We start from the raw sequence: 20,548 nt of genomic DNA on the forward strand, positions 1-20,548 counted from the left end.
GGAGACAGACAACCATTCGTGCTCACACTTATACGTAGCTAGGAGCAATTTAGAGTGTTCAACAAGCCTGGCACGCATGTTTTTTGGAGACCCACACATGCCTGTAGAGAACATGCAAACTCCACACAGGAAGGTCGGAACCTACCGGGATTGAACCCCTGATCTTAGAAGAAGGGAGACACACGGGCTAACCACTACACTCACTGCGTTGGCGGTTTCATGCATGTAAATATTAATTCAGGACAATGAAAAAAAGCGAGTGCATTCACTTGGAAAGTAGTATTGTGACATTACTGAAAAATGATATGAGTTGAGAATATAAATCATTTAAAAAAATACAAAAACTAGCTAGGAGGCTTTGAAATGCATACATAAAATAGTTCAAAACAATGTAAACTAAAGACAGACCCTGCTTATGTCCTATTTTGGAACTATATATTGCATACTGTATAATATAGGATGAAAAATGTTTGTTTACAACATTATTTTGGGGTTATTTCACTCAAAACACTAAAAAAAACTAAAAATGAACATTTCTAGCACTGGAAAATAACGGTATAATCTATGTATGTATGAAAATTGTCTGCTTAGTCCACCAAAAACATGTTGGAGATGTTTAAAGACACCAAAGTGGAAAATGACTCATTACAGACTGCAAATCAGGTTAAAAAGATGGCAATAAATTCTGCTGCTGTTTGGACTTTTATGCAAATGTTTGGGTTTATTTTCTCAGTCTGCAATCCTCTTCTTGGCAGTAAGGAGTAGCAATCAAGCATGTGTGTGAGTGTGTGCATGTGTGTGTCTTCCTCCAGGGCAGCAGTGTGTAATGAGAACATATCTAGACCAATAACCCATCTACGCTGAGCCTGAGCTGAGGAAGAGAGGGGGTATGGCAAAACTCGCGGGGCTTTTTTCTCTCCCTTTTTTGGAACAGCGAGATACTATGCAACATGTGCAGATTATGCAAGTGGAGTAGCAAAATTGTGGAGGGTGGTGAAAATATACCAGATGTAGTTCAAGCATTATAGTTAGCGTATTTAGCCGTGAAATAACAAGAAATAAAAGTGGTTCATTTTCTTTCATGACCGTACTAATAATGAAATGTAGTTATTTTATATCTATTATTTTTAAATCACTTCTTACTGAATCTTTACAGATGCTCAACATGGAGTGCAGAGACCCTTCAAAAATAAAATCCTGCTCCAGTGACCACATGCCACAAACCATTAATCTGCAATTAACAATGCGTGGCATATTGCTGCACTCATCGTGTCTGTCCAACCTCGCCTGGCTGCTTTATTATTTTGGAAGTATTATAGTAATTATAGTGTAACCAAGGCGGAAAACTACCGAGTCGACTTTCTGTGATGAGTTTTAAACAGAATTACTGTCTTTTACAGCCTTTGGAAAAAAAGGGACGACCTGGTGATTACTAATTTGTTGTGCAGACAGATGCTACTTTATCCGTTTTCCTTATCTTAATCGTAGTGCTGGATAGATACTGCTAAAAGGCACTCAAACGCACCATAGCTACTAGGGAGAACTCCCACAGGACTGCTGCCCAGGAGGATAATACAGAAGACCTCCCACCGTAGATAAAAGATGGAAGCATGATGAAGATAAAGTGAGAGCAAGAAGCAGAAGTAGGGGGTGGCTTTGAGGGAGCGTATGGCGCCAGGAGCTTCCCACCCGGGAGAGTCGATTTACACCTCGATAAAAGAGGGTGAGAGAAGTTATAGCGAGGGAAATAAAGCTGTATATGCATGAAGTCAAGATGGAAAAGGAGCTTCCCATGCTTAATGTTTCCATTACAGCCATTCCTTCTTTTCTAGTATGTATCCTATAATAACATTGAAATGATGAAGCCATGGCATATGCTATTTAACTGCAGATTGATACATTAAAGCGTATTGGCAGCAATGCCGTGTTTTGAAAGTTTTGTGTATCCTAGAGCTCTTAACAGAATTTGTAATGGGGATTGTTTTAGCCATACAATACTAATAGCTTGTTACTACAAATTTCTAACTCTGCCAACTCGTAATTTGCTGTTTAAAAGGTCTTGCATGACCAGTTTATTGACAATGACTCAATTATAAAAGCGTTATTAGTTAAGTGTAATTGTAGCCACTCCTAATTGTAAAGTGAATATATACTTTCAACAAAACATTGAAAGACACCTTGAAATGAACTTTAAAATACAGATATCCAATGATAATCCAAATCATTCGGGTAAATAAGAACTGCCATGAAGAATCACCGACTCTAAAGTGAATCGTCCTTGAATTGTATTGTAATTTACATAAAGTACTATATCTACATGTATATTTACTTTAGGAAGCAAAGTACCCCTTAGTTATCAGAACAAAAAAAGTGTAAACTAGTTGATTTTTCTCACTAGTTCTAGCTATCTGCATTGTAATTATTCTTATTAGAATCACATTTTAATATAATTGTAGTGAAAGCAATGATATGCTGAATGATAAACATTCTGTGTGGTTGGTCTTCCCATTGGTCGGCATTGTCCAATCAACTCTATTTATCCATGTTGGAGGTGAAGAAGTTCCTCTACAGGCACAAAAAGCACCTCAATGATTAGAAATAAATCAACGAGGCAGTGAAAGCCGGGTGCACGGTAGAGGCCATAAAACAGGGACAGAGGTAAAGGCCGTGCCGGGCTAAATAAAAGATGAAGGTGGCGGTGGCGGCGGCGAAACGAGAGGAACAGCGACTGGGACGGGAACAAAACAGCGCAGGTGTGAAAGATAAGTGTGGGTGAGTATCTTATGAGCCGTTTGTTCCTTCTCCTTGGACGAGCACATTTCCTCAACACCTGCTCTTCTTGTTCAGGAAACACCTTTGCCAAGTTCACTGATCTCCACCATGAGAAACGTGGAGTACGGCGGACATTTAACCTCTGCCAAGGTGGGTTGGCTTTGGTATTTTTTTTCTGTCCGGTCTGTAAAAATAATGTTGTAAACAAAAGATCTCTGTAGAGTTACTACTCAATGGTTCTAAGAAGTGTAGACTATTTTACTACTCTTAAAGTTCTAAGTATGGCTTTGTACGGCAAGTATAATATTCCGTTTCGATCTTAAATACCGAAGTTGCTTTCATTTACTTCTGCATTCTAAGGCTTAAGTTCAGATAAAAAGCGGATAGGGACACTCACTTAATTCGAAGTATGGTGAGAAACAAACAAAAAACTACAACATTAATTGCGGAAAAAGTACTCGGAGACTTCATGAAGGAATTGTACGTTTACACAGTCAAAAAAGGATGTAGAGTTGAGTATCAGTTAAGAGCACTGGGGAAGATTATGACCCTAATGAGTTTGCACAAAGATTCCAAACACTGAAAAGCAGTTTAATAAGGTAGGATCACCCTAATCTCTAGAAACCAATGTATGATACTTCTATGTGTATACGTATGTAAACTGCTGACTATTCACCCATCACCCATTCTGTAAATTGCCCTACATGTAAACATTATGGGCTATAATACATTCAATTTTCATGTTCAGTTGCCGCACAACTCTGCCGACTAGCCTTGCTGCTGCCTGTATGAATAATACTGTGTAGTATCTATTATTTATGCTTCCAATCAAATTGATTTTGTCATTAGGCAGATTTTCATTGCCTGAAATCTTCCCTGATTATGAACATAAACATTATTGTCATATGATTCTTTGTTGTTCTTTTTTTCCATTCACGACATGTGATAAACAATAAAACAAAGACTTGCAATCAGACCCCTCAGGACCGCCTAAAATATTTTTGCCAGAGCATTTTGTATCTGCCACTCTTTGGCTTGCCCTGACTTTGCTCTTGTTTCTTTCTGTTTCCCCACTTTGTGTCGCTCTGCTCTTTGTGCTGCTCATCACGATAGCAGCTGTTGAATTATTGATGTGGAGTTCAGCCAGTTGAGATTTCACTCGCCGCTTGTTGCGCAAAACTTCTCTCAATCTTGCTGTGCCGACTGTATAAATGCAAAATGTGACTAATCAAATTGGCCAAGCGCATCGGTGGCACGCTCAAAATGTTGTTGTTTATTAACAAGTGTTTCAAGGCCATACTACCAAACAAAGAAGAATGGTGAGGAAATCAAGATTGCGATCATTGTAAAAAAAATCTTTTTTAACTAGGTCTACAATGTCTTGTGTGTCTTGTGTCTTTCTTGCTACTGCAACCAAGAAAATTTCCCAAATACGGGATGAAATAAAGTTCTAATCTAATCTAAAAAGTAATTCTTGCCGGGTTAGAAGTTAAGATGAGCCAATGATGAAAATGTTTCATTTTGGTTTTTGAGTAAAATACTCCAATGTCTTATAGGTGGAAAAACTAATCGGAATTTTAGGTTGGATTTTCTTAAATATGTGCTCTAAAGTTGCCAAAATTTGGGGAATTTGACCTGTTAGCAATCTGTTGACTCAATAATCAAAGTGTTGTAAATATAGAAAGTAGTAACTCATGCGTACAAGCCAACATTTTGTTTTGCATATTACGGTATCATGACATGAACTAAACAAAAATTTTGGTGCAGTACTAAACATGCCACATGGGAGCCTTTTTCTGGAATTATTGTTCTCTTGATGCTCAAACACATTCTTATTCCAATAGTATGCAAAAGAGTTGAGGTTACAATGGTTACAAAAAATGTGTATCTAGCGACAGTTCTTTCACATTTTTATTTTTTGCATTCAAAAGGCGCTCTAGGCAAGCACAAGCTTGAAAGGGCCCTCGAAAACACGTTGGAACACCAGGGATTATTTACTCCCTTAAGCAAAAAAACGCAGCCTAATTAATTACCCAAAGTGTCCAAAACGACTTTCACCAATGCAGAAACTATTTGAGGGCCACTGAAAAGTGTATTAGTGCTTCCTGCAGAGCTTTAAAACAAGTATCAGTAGTGACTGATGGCGTGAAATAAGGCAAAAGTCAGAAAGTCACTTTGTGATCTTATGACATTTGACCTTTTCTTTCCTAAGCAAATCAATTCATCATCTTTCGTCCTTTAACTGAAAGCTACCTTTACGCCTCGCTTCTTTAACTTCCATTCACCTCAGAACTGCTATTTTTTTAACCTTTTCTACTACACTTTGTACAATTTTCACTCTTTCGATCCAACAGACCTTCTTTCCTACTCTTACACCTTTATTCAATGATACATTCACTCACACATTCAGTTTGCAACCTTCTTTTCACCTTGGATGTGTCCATTCCCTTTCTCCTTTTAACTGAAACCTCAAGAAAAAAACATATCCAACCATTCTCTATCTTACAATCTCACAAATACTTTTTAGTTTGGACTTTATTGACCTCCCTTTCTTTTATAAAACATCCGTACGCCTTTAGAATCATATTTCATTAATCTTGAGTTAGATACAACATCCAAACTGCTTTAGAATCAGCTCTCTTTAATCTTGACTCCAATTATTTCAAATGATTTAAAACGTCAGTTAAAAAAAAGGGACCACTTGTACACTTTTTAGCCAAACCTGTGATTTTTTTGGAAAAGAACCCCTGCCACTTTGAGCAAATGAAATGAATCATGAACAAATATGTCTGCCAGTGGGTTAATTTGAGCATGCAGCCCTGAACTGTCATGAGCTGCCTCGCATCAGACTTGCATCTCGAGTTTGTTGGTTCCCCCTCCACTAAACTAATGATTTTTTGATTTATGAATGTCAATTACTAGGAGGAAGAGATTAAAATTACCCGCTCGGTTAGTTGCACTTCTACCATTGCAGTCTTCACCAAGACAGAATACAAAAGTAATGGGAAGTGGTTGGCTGACAGTTTGATAATTTGGTCCTATTTGAGGAATGATACTACTCCGATTCCCCGAAAAAGAAAAAAAAACAATGCAGCAATGAGTGTACCATACTATTGATTCACTTATTATTCCAAGACATTTGTGCTACAGAACACAAGAGTTTTTAATCGATTTTTACAGGAAACCTCTACCCACAAAAGGTGGACATTCAGGCTTTGACATTGAGACAATGTTCTCATTTAGTACAGGTACCAGTGTGTTGACCTAAACAAACTGGACGACTAGATCGCTAACACAAATGCTCTGTGAAAGAAAGGCTAGTGTCAAGTCCACTTATTGAGGGCGCGCAGGTCATTCGACAAAAGCAAATCTTGCTCAGGACTTTCAATAGTACTCTAGTGGCATAGCCATTGTTGTTCTTACGTGCAGGAAGGATACAATAGAGACACTTTAGCTAGAATAATGATAAAAATAAAGAGTCTGCCTTAAAGAAATCCTAACTCTCTCCCTGGTTACCAAATGGACTCCATTGGTGAGGTGGCAGACCGACGAATGAAAGGTAAGCTGACATCAATCATGGACAAGACGTCCCACGTACTGCAGTAAAAAAAAAAAGGGTTCCTCAGCAGCACCTTTAGACTTTTACAATGTAAAGGTAGGAGGGAACACAGGCACGGTTCATTCAAGCCTGTTCACTAAATAATATTTGCCCAGAAAAAACATGTTCCTACAACTTCAAGAAGAACCTTCAAATGACACTTGAGTTCAATATTGTGTAGTAACTGCACAATGTACAAGGAAAATAATTCCTGTTAGGAAATGTTCCTTTAAATGTATTATTTCCTTGCCATTGCTTTACTTGAGCTTACTTTTACAAATTATAATATTGTAATACTAGTTGCTTAATTCACCAGTGGGATCAATCGACTCTTCCTTTTCTGCTTTTTTTAAATGCCCGTAGACTTGGCACAAATGACTCAGTACACCTCTGTGGTGTTCAGAAGAAAATTTCTTTTCTGCTGAATTTATTATAAACCCACCAGAGAATAAATCACTGTAAGAAAAACAGGAATGCTTGCTGCTATTCACATATTTATGTTTTATGTTGTGCTGTATATATGCATGTGTGTGTATATATATATATATATATATATATATATATATATATATATATATATATATATATATATATATATATATATATATATATATATATATATATATATATATATATATATATATATATATATATATATATATATATATATAAATATATATATATATATATATATATATATATACATATATATGTATATATATATATATATATATACATATATATATATATACATACATATATATGTATATACCAATACCTGTTTTTTTCTCAGCATTCATGTGGCCTATTTTATTAGATTAAATGAGATGAATGGTTACATTTATCTTGCACCAACTACAGAGATGATAATAATTTAATACTCATGCTTCAAGACTTACTGTTTTCTAATAAGGCAGGAATAAACGCATTACATAGCGATGCCAAGAACGACAGATTGTTTGGACACGAATGAATTAATGATTAAGTCAAATGTGTGCGATTGAGTCATAATCTACATTTTAGGGTATTTCACGCATCAACTTTTTCCACAATGGCATTTACCATGAATGCATTGTGCTGATATCTGCAAGATAAAGCAAATTCGACATTTTGCGTACTTTTGAAAAATCTACATTTGACTGATATTTTAACATAATGCATACATTTATATAAAGTATCCAATCCAATCCAATCCCTTCTATTAAGGTTCTAGAATGGGACCAATTGGTAGTTTAGCACCACATCTCAATTTAACACAGCTTCACCTTAACCCAACATATCGTCAGAGAGACTGTACATAGCAAATGCATAGAGTTCAGCCTACACGCTATCTTGACTAAGCTTGAGTCACCTCTTCCATTTTGAAATGGTTATGTCTGTTGAGCCTCAAAGGCTGATATAACTAGGTAGTTAAATCCCTTGAGGGATTCTCTCTGTAACATTATTCAAATTGTGTAAATATACTGCTTGCAGTTTATATACACATGAATCCTTAAGACAACATTGATTACACCAAAGCTACGTCACTGCCAACATCGTCTAGATCTTAATAAGCAGCCAGCAGGCGACATTATGAATTATAGATGGGGTTTTTTAAGTCGTGTGGGAAAGCAATATGGTCTTTCCAGAAAACGTCGCACTGAGACAGTTGGAGGACATTGAGAATATACCACTTGTGTTTTTGTCCAAGTTGGCAAAGCCCATTCAGCATTTGGTGACATTGATGATACATTGCTTTACCAGCTGCCCTAAGTACAATGTTAATGTAGGACTGTCCAAAAGAAGGATCAATTCAATTTCGATTTGAATCTGAAATCAAACCTTTTCTTAATTTAACAGCATTAACATTAGGAAACGTATTTATTCATTTAGTGTTTGTATTATTACTATTGTTTCACATGGTAACCACTACTTGAATCTGGACCTGTCGTAGTGGAGAAGAAAACGGAACTATTTTCCTAAAAATTTCATACAATTCACTATTTTCAAATTGTAGATTGAAAAAATAGTGGGCAAAATAAATCTCTATTAATGTTTGACAGACTCGAAATGGCAACACGTGCATGTCTACCTGCACACAAGACTTTTAAATCGGTGTGCGTGGATGCCACTTTGGATACAATATTGGTTCCTTTGATACAAATGAGACATTGAGAGTCCAGCATGGCTGCCCGTATTACTTGAAATGGAGCCGCGCAGTTGGACCCGATTGCTTTGCTCGGTGATTCGTTAACACCGGCAACCTCAGTGAGCATCAGTCCCACCCCGCCACAAGGTACGCCGCCGCCTTGGGGAGCGCCTGGTGAATAATGAATGTGCTCTAAGCAGTCCTAGAGTGACACGCGGAGTTGTTTGTGCCAGAGAGGCTTCCGAAGCACACTTGCCATTTTGCCTGCATCGCAACTGGATGAAGAAGCAGCCAAACCTTGCCTATGTTGGCCTTGCAAATGTCGGATTAAAAGTCTCCCAGATGGCAATAGACCATCTTATCGGACGACTTTCAACAACACATATTGATTACTTTTCGACTGCGGGAGATTGAGATGCTGGCTCAGTTCCGATTTAATGAATGTGCTTTCGGGTTCAAGAAGTAATGTGAAAAACAAACTTTTCTATCTCTTGTACTTTTCTGGGGGTCCTTAAAACCAGATTTTATGCAGCAGACACATCATTAGGCTTGCAACATTTGCCCTATTGCCTTTCTTTAAGGTGGATGATAATAAAATGGGGCAAAATCTCACACAATTTCGTCATTGAAAGACTTATAGATAAAACGAATAAAACATTGACCAAAATTGTGAATTATTGGCCTATTCAAGGAAAGCTTCATGTGACTTGTTTGTAAATTGCGATAGAAATACCTAAAAACTCATTGACTGCCATTGACAGCATTTTTTCCTCTGTTGCCAGGCAGCCCATTTCAAATGGATTGGGCGTCTACTAGTCATGAACTCGTATAAATTTGCAGGGAAAGGTTGAAAATAGCCACATGACTGGACATTTTATAATTATCAACAGCAGCCAGAAAGAGTTAAATTCAATGTTTCTAACTGAAACTCTTCCCATGAAGACATCAGGGAAGGATACATAAAGATCATCACAACTATGGGGTAAAATCTATTTATCCCAAGTGAGAATACTAACGGCAAACAAATGAATCAATTTCACAGACGATGTCAAAGACGGTGCAGTCATTACCAGTAAATTCAGCAAATTGATGCAATCAAAGTTCAAGCTGTAAATTGGTTTCCTCTACTCGAAATTAATCACGTGGTAGTCCATAAAGTGCTGATTGTTATTCATCTCGGAATACACGCAGATGCATCTTTCAACTCTTGATTTCCTTTTCTTCTTCCTCCTCTTATACTTTAGCTCTTTTGAGAATGATGGGATCAGACATGAGCAAGCCAGCCTTCTCACCGAGGAGGAGGTTTGATGTAGACGTATGTTGCAAAATGCGCACATACAATGCGTTCACCGTTCTCAGATGTCCGAAAGCAATAAACGCTGTCTGCAGTATGCCCATAACTTGGAAAGCAAGTCTTTCATTAAAGTGACTATTTTATCCCCATTTTTATCTCCGAGATTTTCTATTATTACAGAACACCTCGCTACATCAAAAATCAACTTTACAACTACAAGGCTTGGATTTACCAAATATATATGAAAAGTTCATAGTGCAGGAACAATAATACAAACATGAATTGCGGGAGAAAAAGCTAAGAAACAATTGGAGTATTTTATTGACCACAAGAGAGGCTTTTAAAAGTCCAAATAATATTAAACAGCATAAAAACTATCTACAGCGTGGTTTTTCTCTTATGGCGTTAGTTCTTGGAACCAATTGACCACGATAAATGAGGTATTACTGTACTTCTAATTTTGTATCCATGTACTACACAGGTTTAGGTGATTCAATGACATTATGCATGATTAGACCACACCATTACAAACCAAACTGGAAATAAGTTTGACACTATTTGTACAGATGAGAATAAATATTATGGATGTGTTTGTTACAGAGGGAACCCGAATGACGCATTAAGCATACAATGTAGGTGTAAGAGAAGCAGTGGTTAAAAATAGGAAAGATGGGTGAGTGTGCAATTTATTTGTCCTCTTTCTTTACTGAGACATCTGCTATCACACCACAGGACAAGAACAGGAGAGAAGGACATTTTCGTCGAACAATGATAAAGCCATCCTACGCTGCTGTAATGGCGTCACCTTCACCCCGGGCTGCCATTTAGCAGTGCGATTAATTGACACAACAACCGTAAACACGGGGGCGGAGATACGCGAGAGCCCGGCACGACTGTAAAACAAAGAGATATAAAAGCAAATGGGATGTGGTTACAGCTAATTGCAACGTTAACATGCGAGGCCGTGGCCACACAGACTGGCCGGAGATGTATTGTCTAATTAGCATCTCGTTATGGGGTCGCATTCTGCTCTCAGTCATTACGTTGGCTTCCACTATCTCACGCTAATTGGACACATCGGGAGGTCTTTTAACTAAGTGGTGGCCACCAGAAGGCCAAAAATGGGACTTTTACAAGAGCAGGTAGAGTTTTGTGGTGGTAGTGTGAAGGTCTGGGACGGATCTGCAACCTTCACACCTGGACAATGTACTGAGACAGATGGAATCACAAAACCTCCCATTAACCAGAATATCTAGAATTGTTTAGCTATCAGTTTCTTAACTCAAGATGAAACTCACTTTGGTTCTGGAGCGGAACAATGATCCAAAAGCTACCATCACCAATGAGGTCTTAAGGAGGGGAATAGTACAAATCTAATCTTTAATCAAACAGCATTGAAAAAGCTGTTCATGCCCAAAAAACAACTGTGTGCAGATGATTGGGCCAAAATATCTCCACATAATTGGGAAAGGCTCATTGACAGTTACAGAAATCATTTTTCTGTGGATAAATTTCATGCAGTTAACGATATCCTTTGTCATCTTACAAAATCTCAGCAGACATTGCACCCCCAGCTGAGCATCCATAGGCTGCGTTCAACTAGCTGGAATATGTGATTCCATTTGGATTCTTTCTCCAATGCGATTTTTGAGGCTGACTATCCACACTATTATTTTTACCAAGTGCCCAAATCAGATCTGGACCTGTACAGACTGGGACACACGCAATATTAACAAATTTGACAGGCAAGCAAGGTGTCATCCAGCGTAAATTGACGTGCAAGTTTGAACAAGACCTCGGAATGTGTACTGAAAGGGATTTCATCCTCATATACACTCGGCATCGGCTATTAACCAAGAGGAGAGTTTCCAGAACAGCGCATTGCCATGTTGGTAAACGCTTACCCTCGCAGTCAACATCTGGCTATGACAAGTCACTGCAACATTGTGTGCACAATGAGGGATCACGGGGTGTTTATCTAGGTCACCCATGTGCTGTCAAAAATAGCCTGCCTCCCCCAAAGCCATCTTCTGGGGAAAAGATGGTCTAGTATGGCCAAAAAGTAGAATCCCCACATCTCTTTGTGGTCTTTGTATTTAAAAAAATAAAAAAGCTTGACACAGTGCACCACACTTCACTTTGCGGAAATTTGCATTCCTAAAGTGCTGGCAAACGAAGTTGACGATAATTGTTTTGCGCGGGAGTGAAGATAGCATCGGGCTAATAGCGACAAAGGGACTCCCCCTCCTCTTGCGAGTTGGCCTACAGCTCAGCAGACACTTAGAAGACATTAAAATATCATAAAAATACTGCCACAGTGTTGACTTTCAAGGTTGCCAGCCAGAGGACGAGGTGATAATGAGCTTTAAAATGAGAAAAGCTATTACATCTAACAGCTGCTTCTAATACTGGTTTTATAATCAAGAACCCATGGTTCAGTCCCGGCAAGTCACATTTTATGTCTCTAATGCCTGTATAAAATCAAATGAAATAAAACAGTGAGTCTTTTTATGTAAGTCACTACGGACTTCATTTACGTTGGACTTGGCGGCCTTATGTTTTTTGAGAATGTAGTTTCCCACGTGATGTGATAATATCAAAAGCAAATGTTGCTTCAGTTAGAGCAGAGCTACTGCAGCAACATATATTCGATTCTCTCTCTCTCTCTCTATTAATCTAAAGGTCAGACTTTGGGTAGTCAATTTATTTTAAAGAGAGTGATCACATATCTCCACCTTATCGACACAGTCTGGATCCTATATGCCATGCATCCTCATGAGAGAAATGGGGGTGCCACAGACTATCCTAGATGAATTTAAGCGAGAGGTGAGACAGACTCTAAACCGGTCTAAGCCCAGACCAAAAGGCCAAGTTTGATATTCTGATTTTTTTTGTTCAATTGTTACATAGCTTTGAATGTGGTAGTAACCATAGTTCATAGTCTATGGAGCGGTGACAACCTGGATCAATGAGAACTTATCTCGTAATTGGCTGATGGTGGAAGGCGGGGCATCCTTTGTAATCAAAGATCCAAAACAACCTTTTGAGGCTGGCCCTCGACTTTCAAAATTGGGATCACTTATTAGTTATAGATAGTTAGTAGATAGTTTTGAACCTCATAATTGACTTTTGGCCCATTATTAACTTTAATATTAGAGCGCCCAAAAAAAATGTTTCTCATCTGCCACTGATCCACTATAAATGACATATTATCAAACATTAAATTCCACCTTTGCAAACGTGTTCCAATTTAAGAATCAATTTGAATGATATATACTTGGCAATGAAAGTCATGCAGGCACTTGAATCATAAAGAGCTTTAGCACATTTACAATATAAACACTCATTCCCTGAGCGGAGGGTCAAAAGGTTAAAGCAATCATTTACTCAAGAAAAGACAATTACAAAGATTCCCTCCTGTGGTTGGAAAAATAAAAGTAGGGGGTCGATAATTCTGCAATTAAGACTGTCATAAGGCTCAAAAAAGTCATTTCGGTCAAAACTGTCCAACATTTCATTCTTGTCACTTGTCACGTTAGCCGCTAAAGTGATAAATGTGTCGTGAAGGCCAGCAACACACTGAAAGTGCAGCATCGCTTTGTGAGGAGATGATGATGTATCAATTTACCACTATCTGACTCAACCATAAAATCTTTGACACCTTACTACTATCGAAGGAAGAAAATATATTTTAAAGCATATGCAGTACTTTCTCAAAGACTTCTGGGAAGCTATCTAATAGGCATTGAGGTCATCATGTTGGTTTTTTATAAGAAGATCAGTTAATTACAGTTAAGATCAAGTAAAGTGGTGTAAAAAAAATAATAATAAGGTAAAATGTTGCTGCATGTTATCCAAGTGTACTCCTGGAAAATGTTTAGGAATATAAAATATCTTGCAATATCCTAAAATATTGCTAAAGATAAAGAGCAAACCTGCTTGCACAAAAGTAGAGACTTTATTGGCCATTTTGGGCCAATTAAAAGCATCTTATGGAGTAGTAATTCTGTTTTCTGGACCATACGTTTCACACATGCGTTTTTGTTATTTTTTGTTTAAAAAATGGCTAGAAAAAGCTCATATCTCAAATGATGTAAATCAGGTCACTTGTATCTCAAGGCACTACTGAATGTCAGTTATAAAAAAAAACAAGGGTAACAAACATTAGACTGCTAAGACTTGTAAAGACATGGCGGACACTATTAACTATTAATTCACAGATGTTGAATGGACGGCTAAAAGGATTCGCATGTATTCCATCGCGGAGTGACGACCCTGCGTCCTCCCATCTAGTCTTGGAACAACCTCACCTTTCATTTATCTGCCCGCTCAAGCGGCGCAATGGCCAGATGCAATTTAGTAGCGCATGTCCAGCTCCTGAGCGAGACAGCATTGGATGATTTTATAAGCATACTGCAGCACTGTACAAATGGCCTCCCATTTTAAATAGCGTGTGATAAAAATGGAGGTTAATATAGACTTCAGTCCTTGTAGAATCCTGTCATGCAACTCGCAGACATAAAAAAAAAATAAAAAAAAATGCTGTTAAACAAGACGAAGTTTACGAGACATTCTTAATGTCCACCGGTCGCGGCGTCCTGCAGAGAAGCATGAAAAACCCTACTGATTAGTCGGCCTGTTTGAGGTCAGGCTTTTACACCAACTCATTGGAAATCTTATTGTTCTATTCTTATGTGGGCGAGAAAATCAATGGCAAAGTGCTGCAGGGAACTCGACGCAAACATGATACTTAGTGTAAAGTAAGTGTGATTCTAAGAACTTTGGCAGCAATGAATTCATATATCACGGATAGCATTCATTTCTATTTCCATCGCAACGTGATGGAACATAGTGTTCAGGGTAAGCTTGATCTAAACAAAGTTACCTTTTCAAAGGAGTGGAAATATTCTAGAAGGTTTTTCTTTTCTTTAGGATGTAAACTTATTCCACATTGAAATGTAATGAGTATTTTTTCTCTATGTATTGAAATACTGCATGTTTAAAAAGTGTTGTACGTTAAAAGGGTGTGAGAGGGGTTAAACTATACAGTAATACCTTGACATACGAGTATCCCAACATACGAGAAATTTGAGAGATGCGTAAAATTGGGAGCAAATATTTTCCTTAATATACGAGACAAATTTGACGAAAGGGACGGGCATCTTTTAACATAGATAAAGGATAAAGGAGCCAATCCAACTTCTACAAAATGTTACTGCAAATTTGCTTAGCTGTGACAGATATAATCAAAGAATATATATGTACTTTGTCCATTCACAAGGGAAGGTAACAAATAAGAGATTTTGAGTTTAGTGTTTCGACACAAGTGTCACATTGACGGAAAGAAGGCACATCGTCTTGACGCCAATGCCAATGGATGGCAACGGTGCTGGCCACAGGTGGGAGCACCAGAGGGACAGTTTGACATTTAAAAGGCCTTGAGAACACTCAAAAGTCACTTTTGTGCCTTAGCTGAGATAACTGACAATAATAATCCCAAAAGAGAGAAAGAGTCATGGATTTTTCGGATTAAAAGGCATAACTTTTTTCCATTTTCTCATTGCCTAGTTGTTCTGAAAGTTACTTCTTCATCGACAGCAAACATCAAGAAGAGCATGACCGCATCTCCAGTATTTGAGTGCGTGGGGGCATGTATTTGTTTTTGGAACCTTTCCACTAAGCAGTCCGTATATAAAAGTAATAAAAGTATGAGATATGGATCCAGATAAAACCAAATCAATGCGTCTGTGGTGTTTACCACCACTAGCGTCATCATCGACAAAATGTATCATCAGTCTGTGTGTAGCAAGTTCAAGTGTCTTCTGTTCGAGGCACATTAAAAAGCACCTTTGTCGAGAGTAAAAATAAACAAAAACATTTAACGCCAACGGGAAATCTACGATAAACCCAAGCACTAATTGCGTTCCACTCGAAATCAGCTAGTGTCCCGAACAAATTAATGAGCAGTTAATTTGCAAAATACCAGAGGCAAAGAACTATCAGCTTCACAGTCGGTCTCAGAGTGATTCAGTAGCAAAGAAAAAAATGGTGGTGTCCACACACTGGAATATTTAACAATATCATACAGGCTATTTCAGAAGTTTCTAAACAGTAAAGACCAGGATACTTTTGGATGCTAGACCCGGAATGACTGAAAAGATCCCTTTGAGGATTGTGAATACAATAGAGAAGTTGACAAAAAGTACTTTTGTTTTATACTGCTGTAAATAATCTTACAGTCTTACACTTTCTGGTTTTCTGTGAACAAAGAGACAATTATTCCAACCCAAATCAATGGGCAAAATTAAATTGGGATTATTCAACAATTCAGTAGGTATGTTTAGTACCAAGATTGGTGAAGGAAAGAATTAGGAGTATATTCCAAGTATCCACCTTATTTCAAATACTTGTTTCATAATTTATGACCTGGGTTTGGATTAATACCTATTTTAATATTTTACTTCTACTGTCAACACCGCATCTAATCTAAACAACAAAAGAAACAAGCAATCAAAGCTTTTTTCTAACAAAAAGCATCTAATAATTTAGGGCAAACGGCATCAGTCACACAAAAAAAACACAGAATGATCGACATGCTCATTTATTAACCATAATAGTACTCCAGGCTATATCTGGCATGAACGTGATTATAGCAAGTAAATCCTTAAACGAACAGGAACACATCATTTGAATTCCCGTCACATCTAGTTTGGAATCAACTGTGTGTGTTCAGATGTAAATTCCCTAAAGTTTCTGCGGGAGCGCCATCTTTTTTTTGACAGACACTTCACACATTCGGGCTATCGCAGTTGGAAAGACGACTAAAATTGTTGCTTAAGCCATTTACCGGGTTTTCTCAGTTACGCTGCCTCGGGGAGACAACATGGAAGGGGTTTGTTTACTCGTGATGGCATAAGAAGAAATGCCGGGCTTTTGCCAAAGGGAAACACGTTTGAAGTCATGATGACTTGTTTTACTCATAACGTATGCAAGGTAGGTGCTAGTTTATTCTAATAAGTAATATGTTGAATTGTGGTTTATTTTCAATTAAAGGATTCTACTTTTGAACCGGTTTATCCTCACTGGGTGACAAGGGGATGATCCAAAAATGTATAAAATACGGGGAAACATATACGTTGCCAGGTATGCATTACTGGACTGGATGACGACTAAGAAAAGCTGGATAAAACTATTTTTTTAGTCAAGAAGAAGCATGTGTTGATAACAACGTAAGGTGACACTCACACAGTGCATTTGTGCAAAAGTGAGGAAATAACATGACATTCACGACAGGCGGTCCCATCTAGTTTTGGTTTGGTTTTTTTTAGCATCCACGGAGGAGGTGAAGGTGCGTCGCGACGGTAAAGAGAGAGGCAACCAGCCAGAAGCGGCTGCAGCAACAGGCGGCGAGACAGAACGAGGCCTTCTCGTAGCTTCTCTTGTCAAGTTGATTACCAACAGAATTTCGAGCACGGACTACGACATCCAAGATGGCCACTAAGGGAAACAGGCGAGGACTCGCCTGGCAACATGGGCTAACCGCCAGAGAAGAGGCCAAGCCAACTGTCAAAATGAGTCAAAACTGGAAACTAGCACTTAAGAACAGTGAATAAAATCTTCCTCTAGGGGCCCAACTGATGTTAAATGGCAAACTTTTCATCAGAATTGTGTCAGTTGAACATTGTAATGTATACATTGACGTTGGATTTTGTTCCAAAGTCTATTTAAACGTATAATAATATTATCACATGGTCATCCCTCCAGCTACAAGACTTACCTTATTGGCAAAGTTGCCTTGATTTTGCGTCCCATTCAATGTTTGTTAAATAGATAAGTTGAAAGAGGTCTTAAGACATCATTTGGTTGGTTTACCAATTATTTTAAACTCTGCTTTTGGCAATAGGGTCCAAAAAAAACGCAGTTGGTCTTTTGCTTTTGAAGAAACTCAGAGGTTTTTGCACAAAACTATCAACACTTTTAAAAACTTTTCCGACAAAGAAAAAAACTCTGAAAACGAAGGATTTCAGAATCTGAGATAAATGAATCGGCCTAGACCGAGTCGAAGGAGGCAACATGTGGGTGTTTTGAGTGCACATGAGAGCTTTTGTTCCGACATGGCAGTTTAACAGAATGTACCAGAAGAGACAAATGAGGATTTTAAACTAAGGAAGGTGGCAATGGGGACATTCATAAAGGGATGGCAAGGACAAAGCATTGGAGGCCGAAGCGTGGGAGTCTAAGGTGTGCTTTCCGTCTATAAAGAGGGGAACTAACGCATCTGGGAATTTAGCTGACATTTTCAATAGAACAAAAAGGGTACTCACGGTTTGGAAGTCTTGGTGGCCACATTCCTGGCCTTGGTAGCGGCAATATAGCATCATCTCTTGGAGGTCGTGACCAACACGTTCCACAAACTCCCGCATGCTGAAAGCCTTAGGCTTGTATGCCGTGAAGTTGGAACGTTCCCGTAGGAAGTCCAGTACATCGGGCTCGGCGAGGTGCGCTTGAGGAATGTTCAGGTGGACATCAAGCAGCGCCAGCAGCTCGCCGGCATGGTAGAGGTCATTGCGCGTCAGGCGGCTAAAGCGGTAGGCGTTGAGGTTGCACACCGTGACCGCGGGGAAGACCAGGCTACCCGACACTACCGCGTCCACGCTGGTCACGTGCGGAAAGGACAAGAAGTAGGCCAAACGTTCAGCGCTCTCTAGGGCCAGCAGGGCCATGCAGGTTAAGAATGCCGCCGCCCACAAGAGGCGCCGTGCAATTCCGGCGCCACCCGAGTAGGGAAAGACAAAGCGGAGGCCGTGCAAGGTGCTGCCGAATGCAAAGGCCCGCCAAGAAGCGGGACGTAGGCTCGAGCTCTCCCGGCTGCCCAGGCTTTCTTTTAAGTCCATTGTCAACGGGGGTGCTGTCGCTTTGGTTTGCCCCGCTGCTTGCACACCTGCACCTGAAATACATATGTAGTCAGATTAAGGTAGGATATATGTTGAGCAGAATGTACAGTGAATTTCTCAAAGTTGTGATATTACATTTTTACAATTAAACATACAGGGATACAATACAATATAAATCAAATTACACTAAGTATTATCAAAATAGAAATTGAAAATGATACTAAAGTTGATTTTAAAAAATGGATCAGGGTTGGACTTAAATTATTTGATTGAAGTGGGGGGAAAAAACTGGCAGAAATAAAATAATTTTAAAGTTAAAATAAATACAATTGATAACATTGAACTCCATGAACTAAATTAAAAGATACCGTATTTTCACGATTATAAGGCGCACTTTAAAAGTCTTAAATTTCCTCCAAAATAGACAGGGCGCCTTATAATCCAGTGTGCTTTATATATGGAAAAAAGATTAAATGTGTCTTTTATTGAGGATGTGCCTCATAATGCAGTGCGCCTAAAAATGTGGTGCGCCTTATAGTCATGAAAATACGGTATACGGAATCACTTAAACTTTAAAACACAAGTGAGAAAAAAAGTTTAAAAACGGCTATTTGAAAAGTCCGGCAAATTAAATTTAATACTAAAAAGTACATCTAAATAACAGCCATTTAAATAAAACAACCCAAAATCTGACTCAATGAAAAAACTACTAAAGAATGACAGGTGAAATTTAGACAGCTCTACCAAACATCCTCTTCCCATTCCATCCCCAACGCATCGCACACACTGACCAGCTTTCGTCCTCAGCCTAGCGTGGAAACATTCGGCGTGAGGGTTCGAGAGGAGAAGCTGGACGAGCTGTTAATAATCAAAGCCGCCGTTTAGTCTCGCGCGCCCATCCAAACTCCTCCCGTCGTCCTCCGTCCGGCTACATCCGCTCTACCGCCTCTTTCCTCCTCATCTGTGGCAGCGCCTGACAACGACGAGAAAGAGAGAGAGAGGAGAGTGAGTGAGTGAGTGAGTGAGAAAGAGGAAAGGAGGAGGGAGGGAGGAAATGAAGGCTGGTTCTCTTCCTCGCCTCCCTCACATGCACTTCCACATCCCATCACTCGGGATAAACACAAGCAGACGGATGGGAAGTGGCCAACAAGACATAGGCTGACTAACAGATGGATGAATGCACGGTGGTTCATCCAAGAAGAGGAGAATGTGTGTTTTGGTGGGTTTTTTTTTAATGTTTTTTTTTTCATTGGGAAGTGAGGCAGAAGTGAGGCGACCAAAAAAGAAACTTGCGATGGAGAGGGGAAAAAAGGGAAACGTGGTCAGAGATAGCACGCCATCATTCGCGCACGATTGGATACGACACAAACATCCTTCTTGTTGGAGTCGTGATATATAAAAAAATGAGGGTGGTGGAATGGGTAATCAAAAAAATATGGAAATGATATGCTCACAAAATATCAATTTAGTTGAAATAACCTAAAATAAAAAATGCTGAAATCTTATCCAGAGGCAACAGGTGGCGCTGTAAGCCACGAATAAAATTGGGTGTTAAAAGGACAATTCAACTAAATGGATAAATATTAAGCAAACATGAAATTCGATTTAAATGATTATACATTTAAAAAAAATGTATGAATAATAAAAGAATAAAATAAAACAATTGAACAAAATCTAAGATAAACGGTAGAAAAAATTATTGATTATAAACAGTTTAACAACTACATTTCTGCAGGGTGAAATCTGATTCTGTAGCATCTTTTTGTGTTATTACTACCCACAAAACAAACTCCACTTTTCGTAATAAAGTTTCCAGTGCATGCCGATTACATTAGAATTTTTTGTTACGTCAAACTAGTGCG

General features: G+C 38.7%; 1 protein-coding gene across 1 annotated transcript in view; it reads right to left on the reverse strand.

The window, feature by feature from the left end:
• Positions 1 to 19,623, reverse strand: part of asic2 (acid-sensing (proton-gated) ion channel 2) — a 95,014-nt gene extending 75,391 nt beyond the window's left edge. The window contains exons 1-2 of the mRNA XM_077734653.1: positions 19,478 to 19,623; positions 18,117 to 18,739 (exon numbers count right to left, since the gene is read on the reverse strand). Coding sequence (XP_077590779.1) covers positions 18,117 to 18,686 — 570 coding nt within the window. The 5' untranslated portion in view covers positions 18,687 to 18,739; positions 19,478 to 19,623. The remainder of the gene's footprint in view (positions 1 to 18,116; positions 18,740 to 19,477) is intronic.
• Between the last annotated feature and the right edge of the window lie 925 nt (positions 19,624 to 20,548).

The sequence above is a fragment of the Stigmatopora nigra genome, chromosome 15 (genome assembly GCF_051989575.1).
Source record: "Stigmatopora nigra isolate UIUO_SnigA chromosome 15, RoL_Snig_1.1, whole genome shotgun sequence".
Taxonomy (NCBI): Eukaryota; Metazoa; Chordata; class Actinopteri; order Syngnathiformes; family Syngnathidae; genus Stigmatopora; species Stigmatopora nigra.